General features: G+C 43.6%; 1 protein-coding gene across 1 annotated transcript in view; it reads right to left on the reverse strand.

Annotated features, from left to right (window-relative positions):
* Window positions 1-515: 515 nt before the first annotated feature.
* Window positions 516-20,914, reverse strand: part of sox5 (SRY-box transcription factor 5) — a 115,459-nt gene continuing 95,060 nt past the window's right edge. Inside the window, exons 9-15 of the mRNA XM_085376693.1 lie at window positions 17,723-17,887; window positions 11,172-11,367; window positions 7,249-7,421; window positions 4,350-4,452; window positions 3,591-3,764; window positions 2,430-2,646; window positions 516-813 (exon numbers count right to left, since the gene is read on the reverse strand). Coding sequence (XP_085232819.1) covers window positions 516-813; window positions 2,430-2,646; window positions 3,591-3,764; window positions 4,350-4,452; window positions 7,249-7,421; window positions 11,172-11,367; window positions 17,723-17,887 — 1,326 coding nt within the window. The remainder of the gene's footprint in view (window positions 814-2,429; window positions 2,647-3,590; window positions 3,765-4,349; window positions 4,453-7,248; window positions 7,422-11,171; window positions 11,368-17,722; window positions 17,888-20,914) is intronic.

The following is a 20,914-nucleotide window of genomic DNA, read 5'->3' on the forward strand; positions in this document are numbered from 1 at the left end:
TTAAAAATGTCTCTTGATAATAAACAGGTCCGCCATCTTAAAGTGTCATGTTAGCCTTTGACAGGTCCTCTGTTTTTCAGTTTTTCTTCAACAAACGGGACTAAAAGGTTGCTTTCTGAGAGCCATGTTGCTTTCTCTTCACTCGTGGCATTACACTCTAACACCTGCAGTACTATGTGGGTATTCCTCAGCGAGCTTCAGAACTGCCTTGGTCGTCTCTTCCTCCAGTCAGTGTGTAACAGTCAGTGTGAGTGACAGGTCCTGTGCTTCGGTTGATTGATCAAAAGATGCTGGTACCAGGACTCCGGGGGGAGAGGAAGGGGAGGGGAGTGGATCTGGCTCTATTAGAAGAGTCCATGTTAGTCGGGGGGGGGGGGGTGAAACTGGTTCCAAAGCGATTGGCAAAAGTGAAAGGTTTCTTCCTGATTGGTGGGGATTTTGTGAGATTAACCAGCGGTGATTGGCTTACAAAAAAACAAAACAAAACACAAAAAGCAGGCGGTGCTGATGCCGTCCTATTGGGTGATATGGTTCTCGTTATCGCTGGCGTAGTCGCCATCTTCGTCCTCGTAGTCAAAGTCGTCGTACACGTCGCCATTGCTGTCGTCTAGCCTGAGCTCCTCCTCCTTGATTCGCGGCTCCTCCCTCTTGAGGCCAGGCATGCTGGGGTTCTGGTGGTGGTTGGCGTTGGGCTCGGGGCTGCTGGACATGCTCGAGTGCTCTGAGGGCATCTGGGGTGAGGGCATCCCCGCCATGGATAGGGCACCTGGGTAAACGACGCCTGCAGAGGACAACGGCAGCTGACCCTGCTGCCTGCACGCACAGAGGAAGAAGGCTGTCAGCACATTAAATGCAGCGCTCGCAACACTTTTGAAATCACATAAATGTTGAGATCCCTCCCTGAATGGTGACTCTCTCTCTTTGAGCCATTAAGAAAATTATTACACAAATGGGGAAAAACTAAATCCCTTTCATATCTGTGTGGTAAATATAAACCTACAGCCTGTGTGCTGTTAGCTTAACTTCTCATTAAAACTGGAATTGAGAGAAAACTGACAGTTTGACATCTTCAGTCTTTTCTCAAGCACCAACAGTGATTCTTAAAGCATCACGTCTGAAACCTCTGACATTTACAGTCAGCGTGTTTATAACCTGAGTGCGTGTTCTCAGCTAAACACTCAGAAACAGCTCTTACTTTCTAAACACAATACTGCACTTGATGTGGATGAAACCTCATGGCCTGACCCACACAGAACGCATGATTTATCCTGATGTGTTTTTTAGAACAAATGTTTCTTTTTTTCAGAGAAGAAAAAAGAATTAAACTGCATTCAGTCTGTAATGTTTGGATTCTACATCCATACTTTACACATCTGGATATCCATGTGCATGTGTGGTCACTTAAGTATATGGCCAAACTTTAATGCAAATGGCTTCGCCATGTACGCACAACAGAAAAAAGCCACATTTGTAATTTTTACTCTCTGCTAATAATATTGTTATTAGCAGAGAGGTATGTTTATTCAAATAATGGTTTATGTTTCATGCAGGAAGACAAAACTGATTTATTTCTCTCATAAGATTTTTGGAACAATGGTTTGATTCATCGAGAGAGTTGTTGTAGTTTTTTGTTGTTGTTTTTTCAACAGCCTTTAGTTTCAAAATACAGGATCTAAGCATATAAAATTAATAACATTAATACAACTGTAAAGGGACAAACAAAATCTTCCTATGGGCAACCATAGGGTTCAATTCTAAGTGGATAAAACCATATAAAGCATATAAAACTGTAGCTGTTGCTTCTCTTGACTCATGATTTAGGAAAATAAAAAAATAAAAAAATCAAATCAAAGGTAATATCCAAAAAAACCATCCAAACAAAACTGTGCATTTTGTGCTTATTATCTCATAACACTCACTGTGACCCCTTGTGAGAAAAGTAAGCCTGCATCCTGTAGTTTAATTTCTGATATTATTATTATTATTATTATTTAAAGGACTGTATTTAAAAACACTGAAAATAGGAAATTTAAATCACACTAAAGGAGAACACCTCCTGCTTCTGTTTATAACTAATTCAGCATCTTGTTGTCACGCCTGTTCCGACACAAAATTCAATTTGTTAAGGTGAGGGGCGGGCCTCGCTGCAGGTAGGCCGCAAACAACAAAAGGAAATTATGCAATTATGCGCTGACTTGCTTTCTCCAAATTTCTGCTGCGATCTTTTTTTTTGTTAGTAATTCATTAAAAACTGAAAGATTGATTGATTTTTTTTTAGGCATTTGATGTGACAGGAAAACAAAGAAAAATAAACAGTAACTCGTTTAAAATATGAAGTACAAAGTCAAACCAAAAAAAAGTAATTGTTAATCCCTGTTTTCTTACTGGAGAAAAAACAACCAACAAACAAAGAAAGCCAACCCACTCACCCCACACTGAAGTACTGTCTCATTTCCTGCCTGCGGGACCTCATGATGGCCTTGTACTCGCCGATGCGCAGCTTCTTGCCGTCCACCAGGCAGGTGCGTTTGGGCCGTGGCTTGTACTTGTAGTCGGGGTATTTTTCCAGGTGCTGCTTGCTGAGCCGAGCCTGCTCCTCGTAGTACGGCTGCTTCTCCAGGTTGGTCATGGCTTTCCAGCGTGAGCCTGCACACACAGAGCATGTATTGTTAGGGATGGCTGCGTGTCTTTGGAAAAAATAAAATAAAAACAGGCAGATGGGGGGTTTCCAAAGAGAGCTTTTGTCTAAGGGAGGAAACGTGTAAAACTGTGAAATGTGATCATAGAGCAAGACGACAAATAACAGCACAGAGATGAACGATAATGAAAAGCTGGCATCGATGTCGCTGCACTGTGAGCGCCGCTGAGATAATGTTGGACGTTTCACCCGGAAAGAGAACGCATAGAGCGCTAAAGGAGGTTAATGAGGGGAGCAGCGGGGACGACAGGTACTCATCTCAGCTAATGAGGACTTCACTTAACCTGCTGTCATCTCTCAGCTCAGTTTCTGCTTGCAGCATCAGCGCCCTGCATGTGTGTGTGGGTGTAATCTTGAGTATGTCTTCCCCCTGTGTGTTTCATATCTGGTCTGAATTTGCACTTGACTACTGTATGTTTAATGGTTAAAAGCTGTCAGCGCTCGGCTGTTCGCTCTCTCGGTCTTTCTCTCTCTGTTTTCTGCGATCTGTTAGCAATCGAGAGAGAGGGAGGGAGGGAGAGGGAGAGAGAGGAGGCTTATTAAAACCAGATTTCCCTGTGTTATAAAACGCGTAGGAGCTCTTTAAAATGTCAGGGCCGATCCCGGCGGTCTGGGGGAAATGTCAGGCGGCCTCGCGCTGCTTGTTTAATGCATAATGAATTATATCATCATTTGTCGAAGCTGTGCTCTCCCTAACCGTTCATTAACAGCACTTACACAATGCCACTGCTTGTAAGGAAATCACAATTAGTGTATGTGTGCGAGTGTGTGTTTAAGAAAGTGGAAAATACAACTCACACCGCTCTTCCTTTCTCTAGGGTTATTCACATGAGAGGGTGGAGCAAAGCCACTTGTCATTCACACCGTGCGAGTGTAGGTGTGTGATTTTTACCAAGGATCTTGCTGATGTTGGAGTTGTGCATGTCGGGGAAGGCCTGGAGGATCTTTCGCCTCTCGTCCTTTGCCCAGACCATGAAAGCGTTCATCGGCCTTTTGATGTGCGGCTCGCTGCTGCTACGACCCCGAGACTCTCGGAATATCCTGGAGTCTGACACGCTGGGAGAGCCTGGGGAAGGGAACCAGGGTGTCAAACGTATACAGAAAACTGGACAAGTTTTGTTCATTAGACGAGCTAAAATGCTGGGAATTTTTTTTCATGGGCGAGAAAAATCTGTTGCTCATTAAGCTAAATAAATATCATAAAAATCATTTTTCTCATATTATAAAAAAGTCTGACTGACTCACTGATCACACGTTTGGGAGGACAGCGACTACACAGAGTTTTACTCTGTATGCTCAAGTTCATAGAAAGGTAACGGTTATTTTCTCTTTTATTCAGGAAAAACAAAAAACAAAAAACTTAATTATGAAAATGATTGATATCATTAAAAGTCTTTCAAATCTTCATTACTCTGTCGTGGAACAATCAGTGAGCGAAATATCGTGGTGAAACAGATAAACAGCAAATTGGTAAACATGACCTCATTTGCAGGCAGGCTGATATCAGTTAATATAAATATTTGGCAGATATACGGTACCAGCCCTGGAAGACTTTCATCTTCTTGTCATCGTTCATCAACACTCACAGCCTTTTTCTCAGTTTAGTGACTCCATGCATAAACTGTGTGTGTGTGTGTGTCTGTTTCCCTACCGTCAGAGTCTCCACTCATGGTGAAGTCCAGCATGGCGTGGCTGAACTTGTTCTCGGCCTGCTGCTTCAGCTGTTGACTCAGACTCTCCAAGGCAGCTTTGTCCTAAACAACACAAACAGTTCACAGTTGCAGTCGGTCAGTGACTGAGTCAGGGAATATGTGAATGAATGAAACCACAAACCTGCAGTGATGCCGAACAATTTCCTTTTGCACCCACAACAAGTCATTCTTGTGACTGACTCTCTGTCTCTGATTTCATAACTATGAAAAGCAACGACTGTCTAATGTTTAAATGTGTCACAGTTTCAGTGACCGGAGAAGCCGACTCTCTGTCGAGAGATGAGAAATTCAGGAATATTCCTCATACTCGCCTTTGATCTGAAACAAATCTGTTTATTTATCGTTTTTCTATCAATACAGAGGCTGCAGACAAATGACGGTTGTAATTTAAGTAGAAAGGCAGTTTGTGTTTTGGTTCATTTCAGTGTCAGTTTGTGGAAGCATCAAATTGTTTGAGTGCGTTATGCCCGCATGTTTGAACACACATCTGTGTGTATTGTTTGCATGTGCAAGAATGTTGATTACATTTACTCCTATCTGGATGTTTGCCGCTTTGTGTGTACACTGCATATTCTGTGTGTACAATGGATTGTGTGAGTGGGCTTGTGTGTGTGGCAACTCCTGGCAGCCACCTGCGAGAGTGGAGTGCTGCAGCTTGCCTCTCTCTTGCAGAGGCCCCCAAGGGTCGACGCATTAGAGAGAGAGAGAACGAGAGAGTGCAGCACAGACGAGAGCGAGGCCACGCCGCACGGCCCCCTGGGTATTTATTACAACCAATAAAAGGCTGATTTACTGAGCATTTACATGCTTAATGCAAGCAGCCGGCACACTCTGCGCTAGAACTTGACTGCAGACGAGCACACACGCTCGCACACACGTACACAGAAGCGCACCAGCGCGAGCGTTTTACAGTTTAATTATACGATTAGGAGCGCAACCCAAAACACTGTCGTCTTCTAAAACAACCTTCCAAAAAGTGTCCCTCTCCATTTACATGTGACCCTGGCGAGCTGGCTGGCTAGATGGAGGGAGGGCAGAATGATAATGAAATGCATTTTCTCTGTTTTTAGTCCAATAGAGTTTAATTGTTAGCGATAATTTCCTCCCCAGATTGGAATAAATACTGCTAAAAAGACAGGAAGGGAAGCGGGAGAATAAAAGCCAGAGGCGCGCAGCGAAACATGTTTTCGCAAGCCTTTTAAAAAGTATTTTATTTGGAATTTTGTATGTTTTTATAAATGCTCAATAACCTGCCAATGGGTTGGAATTATCCAGCCATTCTGCATGCAAATCAGAAGTATTTAAAGAACCTTCCTCATTTCGCACAAATGAAAGCCTCATTCAAACCTCCTTCCACAAAAAAAGATAAGAGCACAAAGTGTGCTTCTTACTTTTAGATCATAAGATTAAATGTGCTGTTTCGAATGGTTTTATGCCGTGTGTGTGTGTGTGTCTGTGTGTGTGTGAGGCAGAGATGGAGATGAACAGGCAGACCGAGTGGATGACAGCCTAGTCTGACATTAAACCCCAGTATAGTACATGAGAAACGTGGATTGAATGGCTGACACTGGAGCCAAGACACAAAGTAGCGACAAAACTAATCCTGTGTGTGTGTCATGGATGACACTGTTGTATGTGAACGGCGGGAGCTCGCCTGTTTCACACAAAGCCAAAGGGAACAGGAGTCAAGGTGAGCGTGTGAGGATGCAAACGAGTTATGACTTACAAAAAAATATTCCCAGTGCCGAAACTAAAAATGTTTTATAGTAACAGGATTGCATGTCAAAAAAAAAAGAAATGTAAAACAGAAATAAGAATTTCTTTCAACAATTCTCCCGTTATTATTAATAAGTAATTATTATATGATTCCACAGTACAACTGATATAAAAAACTTATAATAACAGGAACTTGAACTGATCTAACGAGACATGAAAAATGTCAGTGTTTAAGCACCTAAATGTCTCCATGTAAGGAACAAACCGTAAAATACGTTCCCTTACTCACTGGTATAATTATCATATTTCCAGTTCTCACTGGTTATAGTCATGTGTAATGCAGTATGTTGCTATCTGTGTACAATGCAGAGATCAGTGTGGGTTAGACACTTTGAAATGTGTCACATCAAAGTAAAAAAAACAAAAAGGAGAAAGAAAGAGAGGGATAGAGCTGTTGAATGTCAGCAGTGCAGATGCTTCCAGCACGCTGTTACCCTGCATGTATGCACCCGAGTGTGTGTTTGTGCGTGTGTGTGCACCAGCTGACTCCCAATGTGTTTAACAAATAACCACAATTTGGCCACGCTGCCGAGGAGCCGGCGCCGTCATTTCACATTACCGTCTCCTTGACGCTCTGCTCTGCCACACACACACACTCACACACAGCCCTGCAGTGCGCCTTACAGACACACTCATTACCTCTGAGATGCCTCTGGTTTTACCTTATCTGGCCCTGTTTAGCTTCAACACATTTCAGCGAGAGCATTGTACACCGATTTACCTCCTACATAGTGCAGCGAGGATGGCATATGGCACGACAAATTATTACACGCTGACAATGAGACGGTACAGCTTGTGATGACTTTGGAGAGTCGGGTGGATTTACAGTATGTGTTCAGTCCCAACAATTCAGATTTTTAATTTTTTTCCTGGTTTAAAAATGTGTATTTATTTGTAAGAATCCACATACACTTTTAACTTAACTGAACACTTTGCCATAGAAATGAGGTCATAACTTTGATTTAGTGTGACCCAAAAAAAAAAAAAAACCATTAACAAAATGAAGAAGTAAAATAAAGCCCATCATGTTCTGTTACGTAGATGCAATTTTAAGTGCTTTACCTTGTCTGAGCGGCCGTTGTTGAGGCTGAGGTTGCTGACGGCTGCCACCTTGGCATCCAGCACCTGCTGCTCTCTCTTCAGCTGCTCCTTCATCTGCCGAGCCTCGGCGAAGGCCTTGGTCACCGCCTCGTGGTCGTTCAGGTAGGCTGTCGAAGACAGCGACGACAACAAGTCTGCTGAGGCGCAAAGACGGCAAGAGACGGAGACACACGCACACAAACACACACGCAGAGGACAATCAATTAATGTGGATAATCATTAGTGAGTGAATATGTAGGTGGGACTCATGTTGAGCATCTTCATCTCCTTTATTTCCTTTACAAGAAAAACACTGAATAGCATTTTGCTTTAACAGTTGAGCTCGGACGGGAAAATTAATATGTCTTGAGCGTGTGCTTGTTTATTTTTAGGAACCTGGCAGGAGGTTTTTCATGCAGAATAAATCTTCTTCTGAACCGTGAGGTAAAGACATTAACATACACTTGATGAGGGGACTTTGCCAGAGCATCTGTGTATGCCTCTCTCTGTGTGTAGACTCGCACACTCACACAAACTGACCATTTGACTGTTGAGCTGTGGATGTGAGTCAGAGAGCGCCCCTAGGTAGCCTTGTTGCAAGCTGCCCACCACCTCCCACCTGCCATCAGCCTTAAATACACACACACAGCCACTCTAAACCACTCAATATCCTTTAAACGACATTAAAACTCACTTTCGCACATCTGACGGCTGTGACTCTTTTCATCTGAGCCCTCACAGTCCTGCTTTGAAGAGAGGTGGCCACACTCTTATTACAGCTAAAAAGTCCTGCTAATTTTCCCAGTTGTGAACATCTGCTCTGCAAAGATCAGATCTCCCCACTCCTTCTCACTGCCTATTACTCGTATTATTTCTGCAGCTTAGCTTCTGATGAGGCATCTGCTCAGTGTGCACTGCTATCGCCTCTCCCTATCAGTCGGGTAGGTTCTTAACAAAGAGCCCCGGCTGGCTTATGAGGCCTTTATCTGCGCTAATCCGCACCGCTAATGCCATCTCAGGCCAGATTACCAGCTTCAGATTGGTAATGACAGAGCTGTGAACTCTTACAGAAGTCATAACCGGAAAATCTGGATGTGGAAAAAAAAAAAAGAAAGAAAAGAAAAGAGAAAAAAAGGGTAAGGGGCAGCAGGGTTGGGAGGGGATGGAAGAGGAAGAAGACAGAGGGTGATGGAACTGGGTGGCGGTCAATTTTAATCTGGAGTCAAAAATGGGTTTTTTTTCGTGCCTACAATCGTGTTCGTCGCCTAAACTGACTGCAATGCCAGACATCCAGACAAGTAGATGTGACCCAGATAGAGGGGTGGGGTTGGAGGGGGGTCTTGCTCCCTCGGTCAACTTTTTTCTGAAATCTCTACAGACAAGTGTGATACATTTTAGACCACACACACAAAAAAAAAAAAAAACCTCATGCAAGAGGTCAGGGGGAGCTGCAGCGCTTTATGACAGCGACAGAGACGAATGTGTGATCGTGGTAGAAGTTACAGGAGCTGACAGCACTTCAGTTCAGTTTGAAATGAGGAGATGGACAGACAGACGAAGAGGCGGAAAGAAGACACATGCCTCAAGCTTGATAGGTGTCAGAATTTGAAAGGAAGCAGGACAGTAGGGCGGATATGAGCAACAGACAAATCCAAACTCACGCATATTGAAGCCTTAAAGAAAAAAAAGTCGACTTTCTCCAAACTTTTTCGTGTTGAACTGTATTTGATTATTAGCTCCAACATGTAAAAAGTACTTTTGTTTAATTTTTAGCTGTTTGTTCTGATTCATTTTTGTTCGGGAAGCAGCAAAATAACACGGAACAAGCTTTCAGATAGCGATGTAAAAATAAAAACAGCATATCCCACAGGAATATGGTGGAGCAGAGAAAGAAAAAAAGCTCATTTTATGATTTCTATAGTCTTAAAGAGTTGACCTGAGAGCAGATGACTGAATTCAAATAACCTGAAAAAGGCAGACATAATCTGCACCATCCTGACAAACAACTCGCTTCCACATCAAAACAACCACTTCTCGACTCTATCCCAATTGGTCTGCTCCTTCCATCCCCGATAAACTACGTAACAGGAATCCCAATGCGGCTGTGAGTTGTAATAGCAAACGCTCCGGCGACCGGCTAAACTCAGTGGCAACAGATGGGACCATGAGCTGCAACATAACTGGGATCTGACACACTCGTCCCCACGCTCAAATAATTCAACAGGGATCACACACAAACTTTAAACACTGTAATCCATTTTTCTGAACAAAAAACATCTGGGACTGAAAATCCACTAATCTGATATTAAATCCGCCGATTTGTTGAAAAACAGTGAGATTAGCCGGGAAGTCGGAAAAACTGCCTATTGCACAGGAGGAGGAGGTGGTGGTGCTGGGATTGTGTTTCTGTGCGAGTGTGTGTAAGAGCCTTTGTGTGCGTCTGAGTGAATGTTTGAGTGCGTGTGCTGTCATTGTGTCATTAATGCTGGGTGTTTGCGCTGTCCCGGCTCATGTAAGAGGCTTGTCTAATCTCATTGGTGATACCTCCTGTCTGTCATGCACTCCTCTCTTTATTATTCCCCCGCTTAGTTGCATGGAGGGGAAAAAAAGTGCTAATCCTCATCTCTCTCTCTCTTCCCCCCCCCTTACCTCCTTTCCCTCACTCCTCTGTCTCTTTCAGTCACTAATAAACACATAACAATGAAGCAGCCCCGCGGGCAAATAGCGACATGGAAGAACAGCACAAACACACTAATTATAGCCTGTTACATATGTGTAATATTTGAACTATCAGTGGTGCGTGAAAAATGGATTAAGAGTACAAAATAGTGATTCATTTATGTCATATTTTGTACGTGTGCATATGGCCGGGTCTGATTATGGTACTGGCACTCGCAACAATGGCACCACTGCGAGAAGAACGCTATTCAGAGCTATAACTGTTTTTCTAAAAGAAGTTTATTGTCGTTGTGGTAACAACTTCCAAGCACCTTTCACAGGAGAGCATTGAAATATATAAGTGCTTATGGAACTGTGGTAAACATCCACTGACAGCTTATTGGCAGGAAAAGAATTCATTGTTTAGATCAGGGACACCAAAACATGGCTATAAGTTACATTTCCTATACTTTAAATGGCTTTGCTACAAATTACATCGAAGGCTTATCAAGCCAACGGTATATTCTGGGGCATTCACTAACATCAATGAACGAGGCTCTGCTGGTTATTTTGAGGTTTCTTCCTGTAAACTAAGGATGGATGGACTGAATGGATTTGCCATCAGAGCTCCCAAACTGTGCAGCAGTCCCTCTGAATCACCACTCTGGTGAATCTCATGATACATTCTTTATTCAGAAAAGATTTTTTTTAATGAAAGTTGGACATTGTGACACTTTTTTCTTATCACGTTTTCTCGTGATTTGTTTGTTTATTTTATGATCCTGGGATGTTTTTATCACTTGTGGTTTTCTTTTGTTCTTTTTTGGAGTCTTCCTGCAAAGCACTATATCATTTTGTTAAATACAAATTTGATGAGTTAATGTTTATTTTTGGTCCATCAACCTATGAACAAGTATGTGGTTTAAATAATAAACATGCACAACCAAACTACTTTGTTCTAAACACTGAATACCCAACTTTTGGCCAGATAAAATGGCTTAGCTGGTCTGTGTAATCCTGTGTAAACATACCTGTAGTGAGTTCAGCACCTGTCCCAATCAATGTGGAAACTGGAGTACCAGTTGCCCCTCAGTCCAAGAAAACAGATATTTTGGTATAGGTTTAAATATTTTACATCTATGTAGGTGTCTAGCTTTGCAGGAGTATGACATCAGCACAGTGCAAACTGCTGTGATTGTTTTTTGTGTGTGTGTGCTGTGAATGTGTGAGCATTTAAATCCACTTACCAATTGAGCTGACTCTGGTCGGTGGTCCTCCAATGCTGGAGGGGGCAACGCTGTGCTTCATGGAAGTGAGGTCCAGCTTGTTCGCAGCAGCAGCAGCAGCCGGCACCTGTGGGGAAGTTGGGGGGGAGTTGGGTGACTTGCTCTCGGATGCCTTAGGCTTGGCCGACAGGTTCAGTGGCTGTGCACCCTCACTGTCCTGCAAAAACCAAAACAGCACAGTTTCGCCTGCTGTGACCACCGAAGGAATTTGGAAGCGGGAGGCGCGGGGCCCACCCTCGCCCTCCCCTCACCGAGACCACTTTCAATGGAGGTGTGCTAATCAAACGGGAGCCCATGCACAGCAATCTGAGGCAAGCCCGGGCGGGACGAATCACAAGGTGCATGCCACTGCCCCTTTCCAAACAGCTCGTAATAAGCGAAAAGATAAAACATAAAAATAACGGCACATACAAAAATAAATATTTGCATATTTTGGTGCGAACCACTGACATTCACATGCAAAATAACCGACTTCCTGTCACAGCAAACTCGACCTTCAAACAAGGCAGTTCATGCACGTGCACACTCCACATGCAGGCTCCGGCAAACATGCACTATGGTACTTCACATGCTAAAAACAACCAAACACACGAGGACGAGAAACACCTTGAACTCATTCGTAAAACTACAGTCTTTCACAGAGAAAAACACCTCCCTCAGACAGTCTTTAGAGGTGTGAGAGTCTTAAGACACTGAACAGAGGGCTGTCTGTCACTTCAATGTGCACTTGGTCCATTAGAAACGGGGGACCTTCATGGTCGGGAACATGCATGTGTGTGGGGAAAAGCAAAGAAGCCCTTTCTGCCTCACCCAAAAACGCACCCATAGCACCTAACAAACAATCAATACGATTCTTAAAGCAGCTGGTTTTTGAGGTCCATTTTGTTAACAATATTTATCAGAGATAAACAGAATCCCTCCACTTCCTATTACTCGTACTGCACAAACCTGGGCTGCAATTAAACCAGAGGAGCAGAAGGGGGCGCTCGTAAGATAGCCTTCAATTAATAGGAATTAATGGAGCTAAAATAATTTTTCTCAATCTGATTTTTATTTTTAGACCAAAGCCTCAAATTTTATTTCGCTATTTTAACTTTTTAGAAAATATGTCCGAGCTGAAATAGAATAACTTTATCTTCCTTAAAGGGAAACTTAGTTGTCCCATAAAAATGATAGCATTTTGCTAATGTGTGTTGATGGGTCATTAAGGTTAATAACACAAAACATAAAAACTAAAACATGGTTAAAATGACAGAGAACGACATGCGTACAAGAAGCAGCTGTTGGGGGAGGTTGACTGTGATCGCTATCATGTGGCTGCTCGTAGCCGCTGCACATTTCGTGAGTGAAATCAAAATGGTGCGTGCTGTTAAGTGGCTTGTGGTGTTGTGACACCCCAAAGATATTTGACAACAAATAAATGATGATCACCTTCTATTGGAAACAGAGACCATTTTTGGAGAAAAAAAAAGTGTTTACTCCAAAAGATTTACATGCTTGACGTGTAACACAGTAAGGATCCATTTGTTGACCCTGAATCCTCCCTTAGTTATGCTGCAATAGACATAGGCTGCCGGGGGATTCCCATGATGCATTGAGTTTTTCCTTTCCAGTCACCTTTCTCACTCACTATGTATTAATAGACCTCTCTGCATTGAATCATATCTGTTATTAACCTCTGTCTCTCTTCCACAGCATGTCTTTATCCTGTCCTCCTTCTCTCACCCCAACCGGTCGCAGCAGATGGCCCCGCCCCTCCCTGAGCCTGGTTCTGCTGGAGGTTTCTTCCTGTTAAAAGGGAGTTTTTCCTTCCCACTGTCGCCAAAGTGCTTGCTCATAGGGGGTCATATGATTGTTGGGTTTTTCTCTGTATCCATGAAGCGCCTTGAGGCAACTTTTGTTGTGATTTGGCGCTATATAAATAAAATTGAATTGAATTGTTCTGTACCATCTTCTGAGCGCCCCGCATGAAATCGGAAATCCAGACACTAAAAAAACGTAAAGTATTCCTAAATTCTTTGATTCGATTAAATTCCCTCATCCATCTATCACTGTGTTGCTCGGCACACAGCAACATCCTCAACACAACAGGCAGCGCTCCTTAAGTAAATCGCCATGTGGACCACCACTGTTATCATGTTAACTGTCATGGCAACATCACCCCTGCTGATGACCTAATCCAATCAGGAGGACCCTTAGAAGGTCACATGACAGGAAGGAAGAATTGGATCGCAGAGGGGCCAGATGTACACAAACCACTCTGTGTAATTAAAACTCCACAATTAAAAGCCAGACACAACATGAGAGGATGGACGGCTTAACGGGTCAGCCAGCTAAAGGCGCACAACAGAGTCAAAATGAGGCCTACAAATACAGTTTCCTTGGTTGTTTCACAACATTCATCTTGTGTATACTTTGGAAAACAGGATAAAAGAGAAATTTTGCCATTACAGGTGTAGCAAAATTTAAGCCTTACAGCAGAGAGAATAGAGACATTATTTGTCCTTATTTTCTGGTCATTAGTCTAATTGCTGCTTAGGCAAAGTAGAAACTGGCATACAGTGGAAAAGAGAAACTGTTGTGTGTATGTGTGTGGTATATTCACTCATTAAGGCCGACTTTCCCTGATTGCCACTCCTTGAGTCTTACTAAGCCTTATGAGCCCCTCACAACTCAATTAAGCCTTTCCAATTAAGCCTCCCTACATGTGTACGTGTTCATGCATGTGCGTGAGTGTGTGTGCACGCAATGAGGCCTAACCGGATTGTCCTTCATTAGGAGGGGTGGGGTGGGTTGGGGGTGAGGGCTTTCTAAATAGATGGAGGACCCCCCAAAGATGCCTTCAGTGAGACAATGGGCTGGAGAAGATGAGGAGAGAAAGGAGAAAACTGAGGAGGATCTTCTCAATCCTGACCCACATTATGGTGGGCTTTGGCTGGGAACGTGTTTGAATATTTATTACAAATAGATAATGCCTATGCCTCTTGTACAGTGGATTGGGGGAGTTTCCCTTCGCGCCAAGCCAAATCCTGTGGTGGGAAGGTGGCCAACCTGCATTATGCCAGTGTGGAGGAATTAGTTTAGACAGTGGAGCTGAGAGGCTTGGACCGACTTGTTTGTGTGTGTGTGTGTGTGTGTGTGTGTGTGTGTGTGTATTTGTCCGCGCGTGCACGAGTGTGTGCGTGTGTCACTGTAAGACATTGTTCAACAAGCTCTAAATCTCATGACAGTGTGTGTGTGTTTATGTGTGTGAGAGGCCTCTAAAGCCTCTGAAAGGCTTGGAATCTTGAATTAATACAATTGCTTTTGTGTCTCTCTTGGCTGATGAAACAGTCTCCAGCTTTGAGACCGAAAACATGCAGAGTGACAGTGAGAGCCAGAGGGACACAGAGAGACAGAGGAGAAGCAGAAGGGGAGAGATAACACGTATAAAAGAGTGTGTGTGTGTGTGTGTGTGTGTGTGTGTGTGTGTGTGTGTGTGTGTGTGTGTGTGTGTGGGCTGTATTTCACTTCTGTGGATGCCGACATGTGAAAGCGACATCAGGGTTCTGCATCTTATCGCAGGAGCTGACGGTTCAATTAACAGGACAAGTGTGTGTGTCACTACAGTTTATCCCAGTCAGGCCTGCGTGCGTGTGTGTAGGTGTAGAGGGGTGTGTGTGTGTGTGTGTGTGTGTGGGGTGGGTGCTAAGGACAAGACCCTTAAATGTGCCTTTCACTCTTCATCTCTGCATCTCTCCTCTCTTCCGCATCTCTTTCTTCCCTTCCAGCTATAAGTGACTGTTCAGATATTAATTACACTGTCATAGTTTCCTGTGTGGCACACACTCAAATTAACTTGTTGATTTGTGGATTTTCTATCTGACTCCAATCATGCAGGAGTTTTGAAGATAAAACGGGCAGGAATATTGAACACAATATACTTCTATTATTTGAGTAAATGATTTTCATATATGCCCTCTTAAATAATGAAGCACAGTATTATGAGTTATAGCAAATTACTGTAGACCCCTGAGGGTCTCCTGAATGCACTTTAAGAAGCACTGTACGAGGCTATCAAGGTTTCACAAAGGGAATTCTGTACCCACTGATAATGCACATCGCCATTAAAAGGATAAATAAGCAATGTGCAGAAAACATATTACTACACAATCAAATAGTCTCAAATAGGGATGCAGTATTGAAGCAACCGGGTTACGTGTGATGCATTGAAACAACATTGTGTGGGTCTGTATGCATCTGAAGATCCACTCTTGCATATAAGAAAGCTGCATGTAATTGCAGCTGCAGTGATTTGACCGTGTGTGTGTGTGTGTAGGTTCTAGTTGGTGCCTAGCTCTACACCTGTGTGTGCATGTGTGCTTTTTTTTTTTTAATGTATGTGTGTTTGTCCGTGTATCACCAGAGGGTAAAGCACTTAAGCAGTGTGAGCCTGAGTCCAAACAGCTGTGAGCAGAGGCGGGCAGTGGGCCTTTAAATGACTAGAGACCTGAGATAGAGCCACAGGGAGAGCACACCACTGAAATATACATGTCACTTGACCAGAGAGAGAGAAAGAGTGTTAAAGGGAATCAGTGAGAGCACCTCAGTGGTCAGCCTGAAAGAGAGAAAGAGGAAGAAAGAAAGAAAAGAGAAAGAAGAAATCAAGAAAGAAAACTCTCCAAAGCACTTATCTAATGTTTGTGAACAGCTCTGTGGTCAGTCTGCGATTTTTCCTCTATGGAGACTGTCGGGGTCCGCCTTGGTCCACTCCCCAGTCAGCCACTCCCGCTGGACTGGGGAGGCCATTACGACTCCCTGCTTCTCCTCCACCACAGGCCACAGCACTTGCCTGTCTTCCATATATATGGTAATAACGTGTGTGACAGTGGGGGCAGGATGGCTGGATGGCAGAGTGTGTGTGTGTGGGTGTGATGGAGATGTAGGGAGGGGCTGATGGACAAGGAAGTAGGGGTGCAAGCTCTGGGGTCAACCACATGCTTTAATATCTGTCATGAACCAGTCCTGTGTGTGTGTGTGTGTGTGTGTGTGTGTGTGTGTGTGTGTAAGTAAACACAGGGGTTGGAACAGGGCAAGAACAACGCAGAAATTAACAGAGACGAAGTTAGAAGTAGCAAAGAAGATGTGGAAGTGGAAATAAAGAGGACAGGAAGGAAAGAAGAGTTTAGGAAAGACAAAGGAAAGAAGGAAGGAAGGCAGAAGAAGAGGAAACCCGGAAGCTTTTATTTATGTGGCAACAAATGTGAATTCAGCTTGTCGAACTTGGTGGGATTTTGATAGTCTAGAACAGGGGTGCCCAATCCCGGTCCTCGAGAGCTACTATCCTGCAGCTTTTAGATGCATCCCTACTCCAACACAGCTGAATCAAATGGTTTGATCTCTTCAGCATGCCATCATGTTTGGCAAAGGCCTGATAACAAGCCATTCATTTGATTCAGGTGTGTGGGAACAAGGATGCATCTAAAAGCTGCAGGACGGTAGCTCTCGAGGACCGGGATTGGGCACCCCTGGTCTAGAATTACTTATAGACACAGTGCCTGTGTTTATGACTGACTATAACATTTATGAGGGTCACAGAGTGGACAGAGGGTGGTAGGAGGCATGGCTGTTTGTGTGTGTGTGTGTGTGTGTGTGTGTGTGTGTGTGTGTGTGTGTGTGTGTGTGAGAGAGGTGGTATGTGTCCCAATGGCCAACCAGATATTCATAGAATTCCACTTGGATGGTCACAAGGCTTCTCCTCGCCCCTATTGGGCAGCCAGCCGAGAAAACGGCAGAAGCACCAATACATCCTGAATTCCGACCAGATACCAGCTGGAAGTTTCTGATCAACCTTTGGTGTTTGAGGTGAACTGATCGAGGACCAAGTTGTACTAAGGTATAGAATGAGAATAGAATGAGAAGCAGATCGCTGCTTGGGGCACTTGTTTGATAAGAGAAAAAAAACATAAAAATGTGTTTGCGACACTCGGGAACACATTTTTCAGCTCATGCACTGGAAGTCATTCACTCTCAGCTAGCGTGGTCACACTGGAAAGGCCAGCGTGTGCGCAGTTCAAGTAATTAGGCTGTTAAAGCCTTTTTGAGCATTAATTGACTGGATTTTTTTTTCTCCCCTGAATGAACTGGAAGAATTTACCCGACGCAGTAAGAATATTTCAACTACCATCAAGAATTTTTTTTAAAGAAATAGAGACTGATGCTGAATTGAGAAAATAAAACTTATGGAAAATACTTCCACAGACAGAAAGCTGAAATATTCCATTGACAGCTTTCTTGCAAACTTGTCGAAAAATAACACTTTAGTGATATCAGAGACAGGAATTTGAAAAGCAGATGTGATTGCTAATTAAAAACTTCAGGAATTAAATGTTATTTCCTAAGCTGTGGATTTTTTTTTTTTTTAAACATTCATGAAGTCGTGCTCGTTATTGACGAAGAAACCTTGTTAGCCAGCTTTCAAACCACAAAAACATGCGCACACACACAGATATGTTACATTTCTTCTTTCTTACCTTGGTTTTATTTGGTGGCGGGGAGCTGCGGACCTTGTCACTCTGTGAATGTGTGTTGGTGGGTGGCGAGTGCGTGCCCAGGTTGGCTTGGGGAGGAAGGCTGCCTCCATGCTGCTTGGCCCCAGGGGAAACCTGCATGGCTGCTAGCTGAGCAGCATACAACTGCTGCAAGGTCAGAGAGAGACAGGTAGAGAGACAGGGACGGGAGGGGGAGACAGGATAGAGGCAAGAGTTGGGTCGGTGGGACAGCAAGAAAGGGAGAAGAGAGGGGGTAAAAAGAGAGGGGAGGAGGAGGAGAAAAAAAGGAGAAGAAAGGATGACATGAATAAATGAATAGTCAAGACCACAAAAAAAAAAAAAGAAAAGAAAAGAAAAAGGCGGCTAAAAAGCTCTGGAAGAAGAGGCCATTAGTGGCCCGGCCTCTGTTTGTGTGACAGAAAGATAGAGTGGGACATCTCCACTGTCAGCCCCCCTCCCACCCCATGGGAGAAGCGCTAACAGCCTCTCTGACAGGCCTCAAGACGGCCATGTCCCCTCCAGGTGCATCGTGGGAGAAAGGCAAACACTCTGCCTATCGAGGTCACGATGGCGAGCCCAGCTCTTGCTCAAGGTAAAAAAAAAAAAAAGTGATGATGGAGAAGGAGAGAAATTTGTGACGCTACATGCCAGATGGGACATGCCAGGAGTGTCTAGTGGCCCTGTGATGTTTTTAATGCGTCGACAATAAGATGCAAAAACAGACGCAAATGTCGTGAAATAGGTTTAAAATAAAGATAAATTGATTCAATAACTACAGTAGGAGGCAAAAAAACCCAAAACACTGTTTTCGTTATTCTTATTTATGTATTTAATTAATTTCCAATTAAATAAAAGCATTATGGTGTGAGCTGCGATGGTGCGAACATACTCTGGGATATTTATGCAATAGCATTGTATCACACAAAACAGTCTCTGGCCAGTATTTCCACAGCAACAGACACAGCATAATATTCACAACTTGGACGAAGCTTCAATATTCATAAATGCCTCTTTCTGTCTTTCTGCTCAAAATCATCCCGCAAAGCTCAATTACTTTCATGTTGGCTAATACAAATCTCTAAGACGCTGGTTTTGTGTTCCTCTGAATTGTTAGTGCTTCCTCTGAAGAGCAACATAATGGTTGTTTTTGCACGAAGTAACTGATGTGTTGTTTTTCTTTTCTTTTCTTTTTTTTTTTGAATAGTTATAATTGTTATTATTTATTTCTGGTGGAATATTTTTCTGGAAGAAGACCATCCTTTTTTTTTTTTTTAGTTTAACTTCCGTCCTTCTGTTGGTGCTTGGCTGCCGGCCACCGGCGTCAAACAAAGGCCTGTTTATGCAAATGGACAAGGAAGAGATGCTGTCACTGCTGTTTCTCTCTCTCTGTCCATTTGTACCTCACTCTATCTCGCTTGACAGCCACATTAGCTCCTTCTCCTCTTTGCTATCTTAAAGTAAGACATTTATCTCTTTACCAAGGGGGAAAAAAACAGAGACATTCAAACTGTTGGCGTGCGCGCACACACACACACACACACACACTTGCACAGCGGCATACTTTTTGGAAGAATCTCATATTTGAATATGAAATAATCTCTTCATGACTGCCATTCATTCAAATAGTACAATATTTACTGTCCAACAATTCAACAGCAACGCAAAAGCATGTTTTCTACGACAGTTCTCTCTATCTTTTTCTATTACTTTTATTGATTTTCTAAACTTGTAATTTCACTCTAAAACAGATACCTGCCATTCCAAGAACTGCATTCAGAGGTAAAATAAATAAATAAATCAAAAATACTGTGAAAAGTAACTTCATCCCTGATAAACACTTTGGAGTTATGGAGGGAAAAAAAGGGCAATCCACATTTTTCACTGACTGTTGAGAGCCTTGCCCCCCCCCACTCACTCTAAAGTGTAAGGCTCTCACACTTTACTGTTTGCTCCTGAGTAGTCTCTTGTAAGTGTAAAATACACATAAGCAAGTATTTCTTCTCTGATGAGTATCTGTATAGATTTCTCAAACATGAGTGAAGTGCATGATTGAGGTACATAATGTGCACTGGATGTATTGCTGCTGCTGTGAGTTCCATGGACGCGGCACAGTTGACCAGCTCGCTGAGATCAGATCAGCCGGTGCTTGTTCATTGCTCTTCAATTAGCTGTACTGTAGCTCCTGCAAAGGAGGGGAAGGCGGGTGGTGTGGGGGTGGACTTCCAGCCGAGCATGAAAACCCCTCACCCCCCCCTTCCCTGCTAGCCAAACCCCCCCGGCGAGTGGACCACAGGCGGTGTGTCTGTGTGTGTATGTGTGTCCTGCCATATTCGGACCAGTGGTTCAAAGGCCTCTTTATTTACGGAGTGAATTGAGTTCCATTACAAGGCCAGCTCCCGTCACTCAAAGCCTGCTCAATGGGCCGGCGAGCAATGACACACACACACACACACACACACACACACACACACACACACACGGTACAGAGGGCAGAGGCACTGTGGAGCGTGCCCAGAGCGTAGCCACAATGACATACATGTCAACAAACAGGAAGTGACAGCGCAAAGCCCCCTGGGGTGACTAGAGGAGTGAACACACACACAGATTGGGGAGGGGGTGCAATTGCAGTTGCAGGATGAGACTAAGGAATTTGAAATGTCACTCACAACCCAGGCACACTGCTGAGCTGTACAGCCCTTCCCTATTTATGTCCCTAATCCCTTAATGTGAAACAAGCAATATGTCAATAGAATTTTTACATGTGTGTCTGTGTGTGTGTGTCTGTGTGTAGCCCGACCTCTACTGACATCAGGTGGGGAGGTGATGGGAGACTGCTGGTGTTCTCTGACTGAAAACATGGGGTCACTCTGTGGTATTAGTAGTACTGACACTATCTTGTGTGCATCTTCCCTGACACACACAATAAGCTGTGTCCATTCTCTTGTTTTGCTGTTTCTCTTGTCAGCTTAGTCACTGGGGATCTGTGTGTGTCTGTGAATCTTGGTCAATAATCTGCAGCCTTAGACAGATTACAAGCTTGCCTCATCTTTGTTGTCCGAGTACGCGGGCGCCTCAGAGCGGTCTGAGCTCTATTGTTTACGTGGACATGAGGACTATTGTATAGATCTTAATGGATTCTTCTCTGTCTATCTAAGCGTGTTTTTTTCACCCCCA

Source organism: Diplotaxodon limnothrissa, linkage group LG17 (genome assembly GCF_057381915.1).
Source record: "Diplotaxodon limnothrissa isolate DT_005_m linkage group LG17, D_limnothrissa_male_GT1.1, whole genome shotgun sequence".
Lineage (NCBI taxonomy): Eukaryota > Metazoa > Chordata > Actinopteri > Cichliformes > Cichlidae > Diplotaxodon > Diplotaxodon limnothrissa.